The sequence below is a fragment of the Channa argus genome, chromosome 8, assembly GCF_033026475.1.
Source record: "Channa argus isolate prfri chromosome 8, Channa argus male v1.0, whole genome shotgun sequence".
Classification (NCBI taxonomy): Eukaryota; Metazoa; Chordata; class Actinopteri; order Anabantiformes; family Channidae; genus Channa; species Channa argus.
In genome coordinates, this window is record NC_090204.1 from 17,620,624 (window position 1) to 17,635,000 (window position 14,377).

At 39.0% G+C, this 14,377-nt stretch overlaps 1 protein-coding gene across 2 annotated transcripts; it reads right to left on the bottom strand.

Annotated features, from left to right (window-relative positions):
* Positions 1-257: 257 nt before the first annotated feature.
* rexo1 (REX1, RNA exonuclease 1 homolog) lies at positions 258-14,162 on the bottom strand. Of its 2 annotated transcripts, XM_067513814.1 has the most exons (16): positions 13,825-14,162; positions 11,079-12,913; positions 10,844-10,945; positions 8,995-9,205; positions 8,651-8,799; positions 8,331-8,468; positions 7,262-7,385; positions 6,878-7,003; positions 5,194-5,334; positions 4,952-5,065; positions 4,762-4,835; positions 3,953-4,063; positions 3,602-3,717; positions 3,305-3,443; positions 2,407-2,527; positions 258-1,387 (listed from the first exon to the last, which is right to left on the bottom strand). In XM_067513814.1, exons 1-16 carry the CDS (start codon positions 14,012-14,014, stop codon positions 1,299-1,301), a joined length of 3,780 nt encoding a protein of 1,259 aa, XP_067369915.1. In that variant the 5' UTR covers positions 14,015-14,162; the 3' UTR covers positions 258-1,298. The 2 variants fall into 2 exon arrangements, with proteins under 2 accessions (XP_067369915.1, XP_067369916.1); XM_067513815.1 differs by lacking the exon at positions 3,953-4,063.
* Positions 14,163-14,377: the final 215 nt, after the last annotated feature.

A 14,377-nucleotide genomic window follows, 5' to 3' on the forward strand; every position in this document is an offset into this window, starting at 1 on the left:
GAAATGCAATGAAACCCTGAACCCTGAATCTAGACATTACCCAGAAAAGCAGTATTTGAGATCATACATTTCCTAATCAGATGGATCAGGCATTTACTGTATAGTATATAGTATAAAGTATAAAGTAACATAGTAGAAGTGTTCATGTAAAGCACAAATACTTCAGAAATGTGCTTTAATACAGTAAATGTACTTAGTGTTCTAGTGTAGATAGGGGCTCCTGTGTGCAAGGACGTAGGAACATCTTCTGTTAATTAATACATTTTAATAGAAAAAGATAAACAACCAAAAATGAACAAATACAAAAGTAAATTGCTTACAGCATATTTACAGCTCTTGGGTATTTTTTCAGTCAAAATGAAACAGCACGAGTTAGCCAGTGTGCACTAAATGATGATTGTAATAAATACCTGGGCCTAATTCAAAAATACTGTACCCTACTTTTGTTAGTTTATGAAGGAATAACATCTTGTATCTGCTCACAAATATTCCCGTAAATTTATTTCATGCAACGCACATGACAGAGACAGTTGTGGATATAGTCAGTATTTTTGTCTGAACTATACAATACAGTGATATATTCAATAACGTTACCTAATAGGTAGTTAGCAGACAATTCACGTTTCTGCTGAGGGTCTTTTAAATGATCAAGTATTAAAGGATTAGTCGGGTTTGAGTGCCAAACAACTAAATTAACTTGAGGTGCAATGTGAAAAACACGAGTGCATTTACAAAGCAATGCTCGACTGACTAAAACATTATGCACTTAAATGTAACTAAGAACAAGGTATTTTGTAAAATGAATGCATTATAACATAGATGAGGTACTCAGACTTGGGCCCTATACAAGAGCATCTCTATAGTGCAATTTAGGCTGAAGATACAGCCTGGCATGAATATGATATTAATCATTGTCGTTCAGAGGACAATGCCCAGTCATTTTGAGTAGTTCTTCTATAAAGGGTTTTATTCAAAGAAATTGTTTGAGGCCCTACAAGAAACTGCTCAAATAAACAAAAATAAACTAATGTTATTTAGGACTGAAATACCAATAAGCAAATGAAAATACTGTTAAACTGGGCTCCTATTGCTTTGAAGGGGAGGACAGTAGCAAGGTAGTAACATTATTGAGTTCTTCCTGGGGTTGTTCTTGATTGAAAACTTCCCAGTGTGCTGAAACATCCCGAGACTCTGACCCTAACTCTGTGAGAGGAGGTGTCGCCTTGATGGACATCTCTCTGTAACCAACATGAAAGCTGGGAATTCTACTGAGGGAGGTGGAGTAGAGGGATCAGAGGTCATCTTTTGACTTTTGCATCCTCCTTGATCTTCCAAAACATCAGCTCCATGCAGGCAGACGCATCTTCGCTTGAATCGTGGCCCTCCACTAGAAACATAAACACATGACCATAACGGTTGTTCCTCTTTTTTTTTTTTTTTGAGACTGCTCAAAAACAAGACCGCAGTCATAGTCAAAGCAGATCTGACACTAAAGAGTAACATGGAGCTAAAAATTAATATCAGAATTCAGATGTTGTGATCCTACACTTTGTGAAAATTAAACAGAAATGTGATACAAATAATTAGAATAACAACATAATATGTGAAACAGTTAATATGCACAGTTTTCTCAGAAATTGCTTGGTTACATTATGTTCCTTCCAGTTTGGCTTGAACCACAAATCTGAAATTCCCTCATCTCTCCCCTCACCTCCCTCATCTCCATCTCTGTTGTTGCTCTCCTCTGTATTTATTTTTTACCAGATATTGAGATGTGAAATTTGAGTATGTGCACAGAAGTCAGAGGTTTAAAAGTTATGTTAATTCTGATCTGGTCATCAATCAGACAAACCAAATTGAATTGGATTGGATGTAGAACAGCATATGAAATGACAAATCACTTCAATCCCTAAAGCTTTGAGATGTTTCTCTAAAATGTATTTAAAGGCTTCAATTGACACACTGCGTGAGTGACATCTGCTGGAGACATGTACATACTTCACCAAACCAAACAGATGGATTATGGCTTATGAAATATTGTGAATTTATTGGATACTATTCCTGCTTAAATGATTATTATAAATGAATTTGTCTCTGTTCTCACTTAATGAACTGTTTTATGTCGCAATGCATTTTTATAGTAATAGTTACTCAATCAAATCAGAACCATCCCAGTCTTAAAAAAATTTTTTGTGATTTCAGCTAAATACAAATATATCTTTGAGAATTAATAACATGACATTGCAAAACAGCATATGATCAACATCGCCCGCATTATACTTTTAGGACAAACGAATCAAAAACAAAAAACAAAAGAATAATAGCACATGCTTGAAACAACTCTTAATAAAGCTTGTGAAAAGCAACAATTTTATTTATCCAGCCAGTTCTGTGCGATTCCCTTACCATTGTCTTGGATGATGCGCTTGAGGTGGTCGGCCATCAAATTCTTCAAGGCACGTTTGTAGGGCAAGCCGAGGCGATGAGGGAACACAATGGCTGTGTCCACAACTGAACTGTGAATAAGCTGGGAACAGGAGACAGAAGAGCCAAAATTATATGAAGGGTTTTTCTTCTATTTCAAACTTAAGTGTAAAACTGGGTGTCTCAGCTAATAAAGAAAGATTCTCCCCGGTTGCCTCAATCAACGAAAGAAACTACTTCAACATACACGTGTGATTATTACAGCATAGTGTTTTACCACACTGCTCAAATTGAATTTGAACAATAGCTATGTGCTCAGCTGTTTTGAAGACCTTTTAAAATTTACTCAAACTGTTATTAATGAACTATTTTGGCTAATTAAAATAAAAATAATTAACAAAACGTATTCTACTATTTGCACAATTTTCTTTTCACAGAACAGCCTTCTAACATTTTCAGTTTCGTTTCATACAACAAAACTGAAACCACACAACTTTCACAAATTGTGAGTGAAAGTCAACCTTTAAAACTCCTGTAATTCTTTAAGTGTCCAATATTTGCACGACACTTTGCCGTGAATAATCATTCTTTCCAGGAAATGTGTTTTGGGTGTATACTAAGTATGTTTATAGGACAATTAAAATTCTTTTTTGTGTTTGACACGCACTGATATTTTAGCATTTTAGAATTTTGCCCAGTTCACATTTAAGTTCAACTCAAGGTTTTAAACTTACTAAAATTAAACAATTCATGACTTCCCTGACAGAAGCAAAGGGAAAAGTCCAGATCTAATTTAAACTGTCTGGGGAGACGCCAATTCTGACACACATCACACAGGCAGTGCAAACCAATCTAAACTGTCACATATGTGTAATGATACCTTTAGTGCAAGGAGGTCGCTCTCCAGACTGTGTCCTATGAGAATGGATTCAGCACTGAACATACAGAGCAGCACGGCTTGAACATCTCTCAGGGTGATGGATGCGGTCTCCAGGTCCTCCTCCGTCACACCTGAAAATCTGTGTGCAAGTACAAAAATCCTTTACTTACAGCACAACATTGTTTCAAGACTAATCCTGTTGTTAAAGTAATTTGAAACAGGGTAAAAACTATGATTTAAATTAAGTAATAAACCTATCTAATGCAATTTAAATCACAAAGACAAGGACAAACTCACCGCGTGTTGTAGTCCACCACTTTGCTTTCAGGTTTGACAAACGTGTCATAAATCACTTTCATCTCAGCATCAATGACCGTCACCCTCGTCAGTTCCAAGCCCTGCTTTGTGTAACACTATTTCCAAAGATTGAATAATAATTAAATGTGACATTGAATGTAAAATAAAATATAAATGATAACAATGGTTTACACCTCATGCCCCACTAACACGTAATTCCATTAATAAATCAAATCTAACCACCCTGACACACACACACACACACACACACACACACACACACACACACACACACACACACACACACACACACACACAGTTTATGCTCAACAATTTAGGGTCAACTCTCACCATCTCACAGTCCAATGCAAAGACGCCAGCATTGCCGCCTTGTGGTAGGGGTTTACTGAAGGTTGTGACATAGCCGTCTAATGACTCTTTACGTGCGTCCTGAACATGTTGCTGTGAGAACATGAAATGTTTTACCTCAAGATGATTTTAGGAGCTTTAAATACACTTTCAATTGGAAGGCAGAAATAAGGGAAAATAGACAGACTTCTGGAGCTTTAATGTCAAGTTTTCTTTAGTTTACATTCAAGCACTTAAACCTGCAATAACTAACCTTTACTGTAACCCACATGCAGGAGAAACAAGCTGTAACAAAAGAACCTTTGTGTCCCTTTCTTTGATATGGTGAAAGAGCAAAAAAAAAAACACTTATTTACACATCCAGCTGTTACAGATCAACATTTTGAGTTGGGTGCACATTCACTCTATTTTATGTAAGACTGCTTTTGGTTTGCAGTGTGCACTCCACTGACTCTTAAAGGAAATATCATGAGAATATTATGAGAGCAACGAGAGTGAGTACAAAAACTTTCAATTTATGAAACTAACTATACCAAAATGGGTGAACAGGTTCATCACTACAGGCAGCTTTGTCTCATTGTTTTCATTTTTGTCAAATTGGAACATGTCACACAAAAGACTAATACGCATGTTATAAACCCATCCCAGTACCAAAAAAGCACAAAAAGTAACAAAAAGCACAGCAGGAAAAACGAGGAGAAAGCACTAAAATCAGGCATAACTAAAGGTTTTATGAAACATGAATACTCAAGGATTTTGTCATTTTGTAATGTGTTATGTCCTGATGATACCTTGGCAACTTGACAACCTGGAGTTCCCACAGCTGAAGCACAGCAGCTATAGTTGGTCTCCCAGCCTCCAGCAACTGGCAAAAAGGAAGTGAAGAAGGAAAAAAGAAAGAGACTTGGCTGTATAATTACATGAATATAATGCACAATACTTTTAATATATTTACAAAAAACTAAAGCAAAAAAAGCTTACCTTTATTTCTGCGTAAACGTCCCCAGTGATAACTGCATTCTTCTCTCCGGACACAGTTGCCGTTGACATTGATCTTATACTCTGCTCCACATCGACAACATATCTTGCTGAATGCTGGGGGAACATTACAGGGTCTGTCAGCTGAAAGCCAAATTTTTTAAAGGCCCACAAACTCTATGTCCATGTTAATTTTAATCATTTAGAAATGAGTAAATATAATCTTAAGAGATGTAGATACTTACGATCTGTGATGACCTTTTTCTCTGGGAGGTTGTAGATAATGGCCTTGCCAGCGGCCTCTGGATTTGCTCTTGGGTATCCATGCTCCTGGAGCTGCTCCTCTGTCATCAGGTAGGCCTTCAGCTTCCTGTAGAGCGTGGCTCCTACAGAAAGACACACCATCAAGTCAAACAGATGTTACTTTTCTACGATAATTATAATAAAACCTACAATGATATGGTAAAATAATGAATCACTAGATCACAGCAGCAGTGTTGGTGGCAGATTTTCGCTGTTCTAGTAGCAAAAAAAGGTTTGTCACAGATGCTGCATTAGAATGACATAACTTGGCTTCTAAGCAGCTTTTCTGGGGCAGCAAAGAGCCAAGTGCCTTGATCAAAAAAAATTTTAGCTGGTTTTCCGATATGTTGGGTAAATAACAGACTTAGCATAAAGCTGCCAGTATATTTCACCAGATGTTATCTTTATTCTTAAAAAAAGCTTTAACTGTCAAGTGTTTGTTGTTTGTGCTGGATACAGTTGCAAGAAAACTTAGATGAACCCTTTGGAATTACTAGGATTTATGAAATGGCCAGATTTTCATCTGTCAACTTACAATGTACTTAATAAAACACTAGCAACTGCATTTTTCTTGTTCATATTAGGTAACTCGGGTGGAGTGGATAGCGCTGCAGCTAGAAGGTTGTAGGTTCACGCCCCGGGCGGACGTGGCCTTTCTATGTGGAGTTTGCACATTCCCCCCGTGCTTGAGTGGGTTTCCTCTGGGTACTCCAGTTTCCTTTCGCAGTCCAAAAACATGCATGTTAGGTTAATTGGTGAGTCTAAAATTGCCGATAGCTTTAGATGCATCAGCTGATATAAACCCCGTCTTCACTGGAGAAGCCCTATGATCAAATGCTGTTGATTTGGTTGGGCTGGATATTGTTGCAAGGCGATCTGAAGTATCATCAGTTATCAGTCCACGGTTAGTAAGTAAGTGTAAGTGGAGAACTGTTTGGGGAAAAAAAAGCAGCATCATCCCAAAGTCAAATGCAAGCTGGTTTGCTGCTTCAGAACCTGGACAACTTGCCATCATTGAGGGAAAATGAATTCTCACGTTTGTCAGAATAATCAAAATGGCTGCCAGCTAAAAGGTTTATTAGGAGAAGGGTGATGCACTGGGACAAGAAGCCCTGAAGTAAAACAAGAAAAAATATCTGCTGTGACCTGGCACAGCCAGAGACCAAAACCCAGTTGAGATACTGAGGAATGATCTCAGAGAGCTGTTCACACAAGACTTCCTGAGTATGGCGGAGCCGAGGCACTTCGTTAAAGATGTGTCCATTCCTCTTGAATGTTAAACGGTTTGGATACACAGCTACAAAAAGCCCCTATTAAAGTCTTGTAAACAGTTTAACTTTGACGTCAGCTCATGGGGCAGGTAGTCTGGGGTTAACAGGACCTGGAGGTACTCACATGGCTATCTGAACAGTTTCACTGTTACTTTAAAGGGAATCAGCACAGATGACAAGTCTCTACTTGCCACAAAAATCCTTTTCAATTTCTCTTCAGCTTTCTTTTTTTGGCCTCGTATTTTGATTTTATCACTTCTGTGATGCTAGGTATGTGACTAAAGGAACAAGAGAAATGGGAATAACATTCCAGTTCCAGAGAGTGGGGGCTGAAAACCTCTAAATGATCACTCACCAGTGAGTTTCTCCTCTTGCTGTTTACCCATTCTGTTGACAGTGAAGCTGGTTGTAGCAGCAAGACGACCTCCTAGAACTTCCTCGTGGGACTGGGCCTTCCTGTTAGCAACTAACGCTGGCTCCTCTGTAAACAATGCACACGTACAGGTTACCAGTGAAATTTTGTCAAATAAAACACTACATTTCTTATGAAATACGTATACGTAATATCTCATATATGCATTTGCGAGGACATAAGCTAATTTGTTAATATGCAGCATATAATAATTATCATAATCTGCCACAATGATGCAATCAGTGCTTTAGGTGGTGTGGATTCTTATTTGTACAAGTAAACAAAAGACTAAATATTGTATTTTATACTGCACAAAAAGGGACATACTGGTAACAGGCGATAGGCAGGTGCTGCTCTTGCTGCGCAGCTTTTTCAGTGTATTAACAGCTACGTTGAGGTAGATGTTTTTACTGCTACTGCGCTCATACACCAGCTTCTCTTCATCAAGGGCCTGAAACCAGAATAACAGTTCTGTCACTCAGTGTGTTTACATGCATTTAAGTGACGAGGTTAATGTCAGCTTTCTTGAGAAAGCTGATTTCTGGACTGTCATGTAAACCGGAAACCTGGCTTCTAGAATCAGGTTAGGGAAAAACTGGTTTCTATAGGTAGATTTCTCTGGGGAAAATAGTCATTTCTCTGCCATGTGAGCAATGCGCTTTCTACAATTGCATGACAAAAGGCTGTAGACAGGGCAAGCAGCAGGTAAAAGGCTGAGTGAAAGGAGAGTTTACTTCTTGGAGCGATGCTGTTGTGTTTTTAAAATTCAACCAAACTCAGTTAAAACTGAAACTAACAAAAAGCATCCTCTAAACGTCCAAATAATAGATTCTCCTGCTGAATATTTTTAATTCAAACAGTTTGCGCTGTACCTCTCTCTCCCCTCTTTCTGCCTGTCTATACTCCTGCCCAGTCACTCAGCACCAAACGAATATACAGCAATACAATAAAAAAAAAATAAAAGAGCGAGCGGGACAAAAAGCTGCCTTTTTTGTCACTAAACACTTAACATCTAAGCCATTCTTCCAGAAGAAATCAAAGGCAGAAATCCGATTTCTCAAATATGTATGCACATATTTGAGAAAGGTTAAACCAGGCTTTAACCTGAAGTGCATGTAAACGTCTTCCACCAATTACACAAGAAAGCCGGTTTGTTTGTTGTAACTTGGTCACTGCAGCGAATGTAAATGCATTATCAAAATTTCAGCTTGTGTTACTGGAGAGCTATTGACAAACTATCAAGTCCCTATGATAATTTTTTTTATAATAAGCAAGTATAAAGAGTATAGAAGTATACCAGATATCAGTCACAAAAAGATCATATCCCTGTGTTACAGCATGTTAGATACTGCAACACCTTAGTGTGCAGTTCATGGTAAGTGAATGTTACTCATACCATTTGGAAGGCAATGTCCTCTGATGGGCAAAATTTGACACATTCATCTATGAAAGTGGTGAGGTAGCGCTGGCGAATGTTGGTGGGAACTTTAGCCCCAAACTCAGTGGGTATGACTGGGCGTTTCATTGAAGAACTCTGTAAAATTCAAAGGAGAGAGAAGTGTAAATCACATTTTACCGATGAAGCAAACATTTTCAGATGAACAAAACAAAAAAGAATAAAAGGATATTTAGCCTGAAAGATGTAATAAAGGAAATGGGTGTGAGAAAGACAAGCTGACCAGGTGCTCTCATTTGGTTTTAGAAAACTCTGGATACCTTCATAGTGGGTGTGTGTGCCACCCTCTTCTGCGAGACAACGGATGTGGTCTTTGACAAAATGCCGGCTGTGGTTTGAGGCTTGACAGTCTGATGAGGCTGGCTGGGGGATAACACTCGACTAACCGTGGGTTTAGCATCTTCAGGACCTAGTGAGTCAAGCACAAACACAAATAGGACCTCACCTTTTAAAAGTCACAACAATTACATTTTTATCAGTCAGCAACAAGGACTTGAGAGTATTTCATGCACATTTAATGAAACAATGATAGAATTTTTTCCCCTTTGTCAGATAATAAACTGAAAAAACCCGGTTACAATTCAAACAGTGGAGGCACTCTTACTTGTTTTGGAGGATGTTATCTGTGGGCTGGGACGGTGTGCTATTCTCTTCCTCTCTTTAGAGAAAGTGAGGCTAGAGCTCAGTGAGGCAGGTTTGACTGACGCAGAGAGCTGAGCAGCTTGCTGTTGCGCCATTTGCATACGCTGGTAACAAACCTCCTGGGCCGTGGGTCTCTTGTACGGCCGCACTAAAGTCTTAGAAGGTGCATCAACCTGCAAAACAGGAATGAGTTGGATTAAAAACACACCACTCTTTCCTTAATATGGACGACTATTAGGGGAAGAGAATCTTCTTCTTTTCCTTTCGACTGTTCCCTCTCAGGGGTCGTCACAGCGAATAATCTGCCTCCATCTAACCCTGTCCTCTCCATCCTTTTCTCTCACACAAACTAACTTTATGTCCTCTCTCACTACATCCATAAATCTCCTCTTTGGTCTTCCTCTAGACCTCCTGCCCAGCAGCTTCACTCCTGGGGAAGAGAATATATTTATAAAAATGACTGTAAGATAGTTGTGTGCGTGTTGGTGGAGGGAAGCTATAATTCGTATGTTAGGTACCTGCCTATCCATGCTGTAATTATACATTCTGGCATCTCTTACTGAAAATCTATAATGCAAATCAAAACTCAACTGCATGTACTTTCTTTTTCACACAAAGAACATGTAGTTACCCAGAAACTAATCACAGTGATCCCTGTCACATGTATGTTTTATTTAGGTTTATGGATCTTGAATTTCTATACCCATATATTAATTTTCTTCAGGTTTGCATCATTCAGAGAGGTAAATTAGGGTTGGTGAGAAAATTAATTCCGATTCTCTATATTCTACTATAATTATACATCTTTAAATGGAAAAAGTCCCTAAAGACTGGACCTTCATAAAAGTTCTGATGACGAATTTCAGAAAAGTCACATTGTCCAAAAATGTCTTGAGTATCTATGTGATGGCTGACCAATCAGAGTACAAATATCTCAGCTGACTGATCAGCTTACTTCCCCTGTAAAAGAAAACTGACTGGAAACCCCAGATCTGTTTAAAATATTTGTCCTTGCAAAGTCAAAACATTTTGTAAAAAAATGGTTTTAAATTAGTCCTAGGTCAGACATTTCTTTAAAAATCATGCCTCATTTATGTGCCTGTCAAATTCTCTTATTAGCTTATAAATGTAAGTTACTTCTTCAGAAAAGACATAACCATTTGAAAATGCCAAAATATAAGATGTGAATAATTTTATTTAATGTTTAACATGTATATTACAATATATGTAGAAGTAAAGTCCCCCTGCATGTTTTTTCAAAAGTGCATTTATTTAATGGAATTTGCAATGTTGCAATCACAACAATAAATTAGGCATTTTAGGCAGCAAAAATCACAAAAGATCTGTACAATCCTGCAGGGACTTATTTATGAAGATTCTGAAAATGTCAAACCCAGTTTATACTAGTCTCATGACCAAAAAGCACATGCCACCAGGCACGGAAGATCATTTCAACCATCATTTCAATCCTAAACACCAGGGCTATTAAACTATAGATTGACAAGCCAGACTGTTTAGTATACAAGCCTCACTCAGAAACAAGGTCTGATGAGTTGTTTGAACTAAAGTGCTTCTCACACAAAGGTCATGTGCTATTTGGGGCACACTTTGCACATTTCCCCATGTTAAAAAGTTGGATTTTTAATGTAATAGAACTATAATCGCAGTACTGTTTGCACAGTTTTTTTGCCCACAAGGACATAAAAGATATGAATTGCATTGAACAAGACAAATAGTTTGCATGTTCATTCCCACCTTGTGACAGTGATGTGCAATGGAAAAAGAAAACAAAGTCAAGGTGACATACTTACATTTCCTTTGACAACAAAATGGGATACTCTCTTCTTTTGTCCAGGAAAGAGAGTTGTTAAAGTGCTCTCTATGCTTTTCTCCTCTTCTGAATCCCTAGAGGGCTGAGAAGGCACCAAATTTTTTATTCATGTCTGGCATTAGCAAAATGTGATTCTAATAGCAAAAACAGTATGTGGCAAATGTAAATAACAAATACAGTGCAGCAGGGAGACCAGAACAAAAACACACAAATACCTGTTTAGTTTGCCTTCCCTTGTCTTCCCTCTTCACATCCTTTGATTCATTAAAGATCCTCAAACACTCCTCCATGGGATCTGAGTCAAAGTCCAGATCATCTTGGAAACTGGAGAAGTCGATTCCAACATCATCGACCTCCTCCCTTCCTGCCCTGCTGCCTTCCACGCTGTGGTCCTGCTCCTCATCAGAGGAAGATGAAGTCAGTTCTGACGCTTTCCGCTTGTTTAGTCTTCCCCTCTTTAAAGCATCGGCGGATTTCCTCACCAGCACTTCCTCAGCTTCATCATCATCATCATCCACCTCCATTGGTTCAGCCTCATCTGGACTCTCATCTCCAAACAGATCAGCATGGCTCAGACTGAGGCTTTGCTGTTTGTCCATTGATGAGCTGATGTTTGGCTTCACTTTATCTTTACTGACTTTACTGTGACTGCTCTTACTACTAGAACAGCTTTTACTAATTTTCTTAGGATCTTTTTCTCTTTTACTACTATCTAGTTTACCATTTTTGTGTTGGTGGTCTTTATATTTGCTGCACTCCCTTTCCTTGTCTGACAAAGTAGGTCTTTTTCTATCCCTTGCACCATTTTCTGTATTTTTATCTCGATTGCGCGTGTCTGCTTTAACTTTTTCCACGGCTTTGATCTTTCCATCACTTCTCTTCTCCTCTTTGTTCACTTTGTTATCAGATGTCTTAACCTTCACTGTGTTTTTCCTATCATCTCTTTTTGCATGACTCTTGTTCTCCTTCTTTGCAGAGTCCTGGCTTGTGTTCTTTAAGGAACCTTTGTCTTTACTGCTGCTACTTCTCTTACTACCAGAGGTTATGTTTACTTCCTTTTCATGTTTATGTGTTTTCTCAGGTTTGCAACTTCTTTCATGGCTAGCGTGACTAGTAACCTTCTTGTCCTCTAGGCTGTCCTTGCGTCTGCTATCATTCTGGACATCTGAGTCATCCATTAAGTCCATTTTATTCCTCTGTGTCAGTGCATTTAGCATTTTTTCAGCTTTCTCTTTCCTCTCCTTGACAAAAGTGTCCCCCACTGACCCAGTGGTGGCCTTTTTCAGCTGCAGATTGCTGAGAGAGGTGGGTCGGTACTCTGTTCCAGAGCTTTCCCCATCAGAATCAGAGAAAGTGTACTTTTTCATGTCTACACTCTGCTGCGGCTTTTTTACAGCTACAACATACTCCTCATCTGACAAGTCAGACGCTGATAGTTTTTGCATTATGCTCCCCTTGTTCTTAACAACTTGTGCACTTTTGTCCCTCTTGTTTTTTACTCTTATTCCTGCTGAGTAGTTAGAGAGGGGGTCATACTCCATGTCTGTAGATGGTTTTGAATTGTCTACAGTGTATTTACATTTAGAAGAGGATGTGCTGTTTGAAAACTTTGGGCTGAGGGGAGGTGAGGGGAGCTGGTGAGTGCGTATCAAAGTAGGAGGCTTTTTCAATAAAGTAGGAACATATTCCATGGAGTTTCTTTTGTTCCCCTGGTTGTCTAAATCCAAGGTGTACTTGCTGCAGCCAGGGGTGGGATTGTAACCTGCTGATGTCATCTGATAACTGCCAGGATCATAGCCTAAGTGTGAAGCTGCTGTTTTGCTTTTAGCAGCATCAGATGAGGAAAATTTGGCAGGCTCACCGGGATCGTACTCTTCATCCCCAATCCGAGAGAGCTTCCTTTTCTCTCTCTCCACTTCGCTACGGACCTCCTCAATAGCCTTGTTGACCAGTTCCAGAGCACAGCTGATGTCTCCTGAGGATTCCAGCTTCCCATTGTGCTGTTCATCAGGCCTCACTACTTCTGGTTTAAATGGATCATAACCTTGCTCTGTAGGGATGCAAGACAAACAAACAATCTTAAAAAAATCTGAGCAAATAGTTTAACTTTTTTTACTACCTTATCTTTAGATTGTGTGTTATGTGGCCAAGCCAGTTTACATTTCCATCAACTCTTCATTTCTTCTGCCATAAAGTACATTTATTTATTGAAAGCGAGTGATTCACCCAATTTTTATTTGCTCAACTGTATATTTATAATAAGAAGAGAAATGGTCAATACTCATACATAGATACAACTCAAATTTAGCTACTTAATCTGTAGCATAGCTTATCAAATATCTTATCAAATTAGTGTCCATGTTCATCCATCAACACGTTACAAACCATCTAAAAACCCTGTTTAATTGTGCAACTTTAAGAAGCTCAAGTCATGGGCAAGTTTACCACTTCGGAAAGTCGGTCACACTCTGGTGGAAAACAAAACAAGAATCCATTCAGAGAGAATCCACCCACTCACTGACAAAGGATGTGGGAGAAAAAGCTAATTTATTCCATGTGCAAATAAAAAAAAAAAAGAAAAGAAAAGATACATTGAAACAATGGGAATACAAATGAGTAAACAACGTGATGTCTTGGGCCAACAATGTAATCGAAGAAGGTAATTTTAAATAGATTGAAATTCCATGAACGTGACTCTGAACAAGACCAGTAGTACAGATAATGGATGAATGACCTGACTAATATTATGCCTTCGGTTTTATACTTACAGCAACCATGGAGTGTGGGCATAAGCGCAATGCGAACGAAACTTGCTAACTGTAACAAATACAATTTTTGGTTTCGTTTGCCGTGTGTCCAACGCTAAACTGTAGTTCACACACACCTGTACTGCCTTCACTGTGTGACAGGATTTTCACGTATTCAAGTCAAGTTTGAATTTAGTAAAATAATACTGAGAACCTTTCTGTGCAGTATGGAGGTCTCTTTGCTTTTTAGCATCTGCCGGTGCTCCGTATGACGGCCGTCTCTGCCGGCTGTGCCTGAAGTGACAGTACGGTCTGTTACACCCATTTCTGCTGCTTTTGCCCTCGCTGTAGTCCGCGTAAAACGGACAGTCAATCCCTCGGAAGAAACCGGTGGATCTTAACATTCTCTCCAGATGTTCCTCTCATGCCAGCGTGAATCCGCTTGTCTGTTTTGTGCGTAGTTTTTCCACGTAATACAAAAGCTTACAGGAGCGAAGGAACAATAACAACGTCTCTACGCCGCCATGTTGGATGGGCCAGGGGGAGGGGTGTGCTTGAAATCTCGCGAGAGGTTCTACGTGTATCGCTCCTCGACGTCACTTCGACGGTCAGTAGGTAAAAAGGAAAAGTTACTTTTAACCACTGTGCGCCCTAAACTTAATACAATAATATATCTGATATTGCCGTTGAGACAACTTGAGGTAGGCATTTATATAAAACTGCCGCTGGGGATTCACATGTCCTCTCTTACATAGTTAACCTTATTT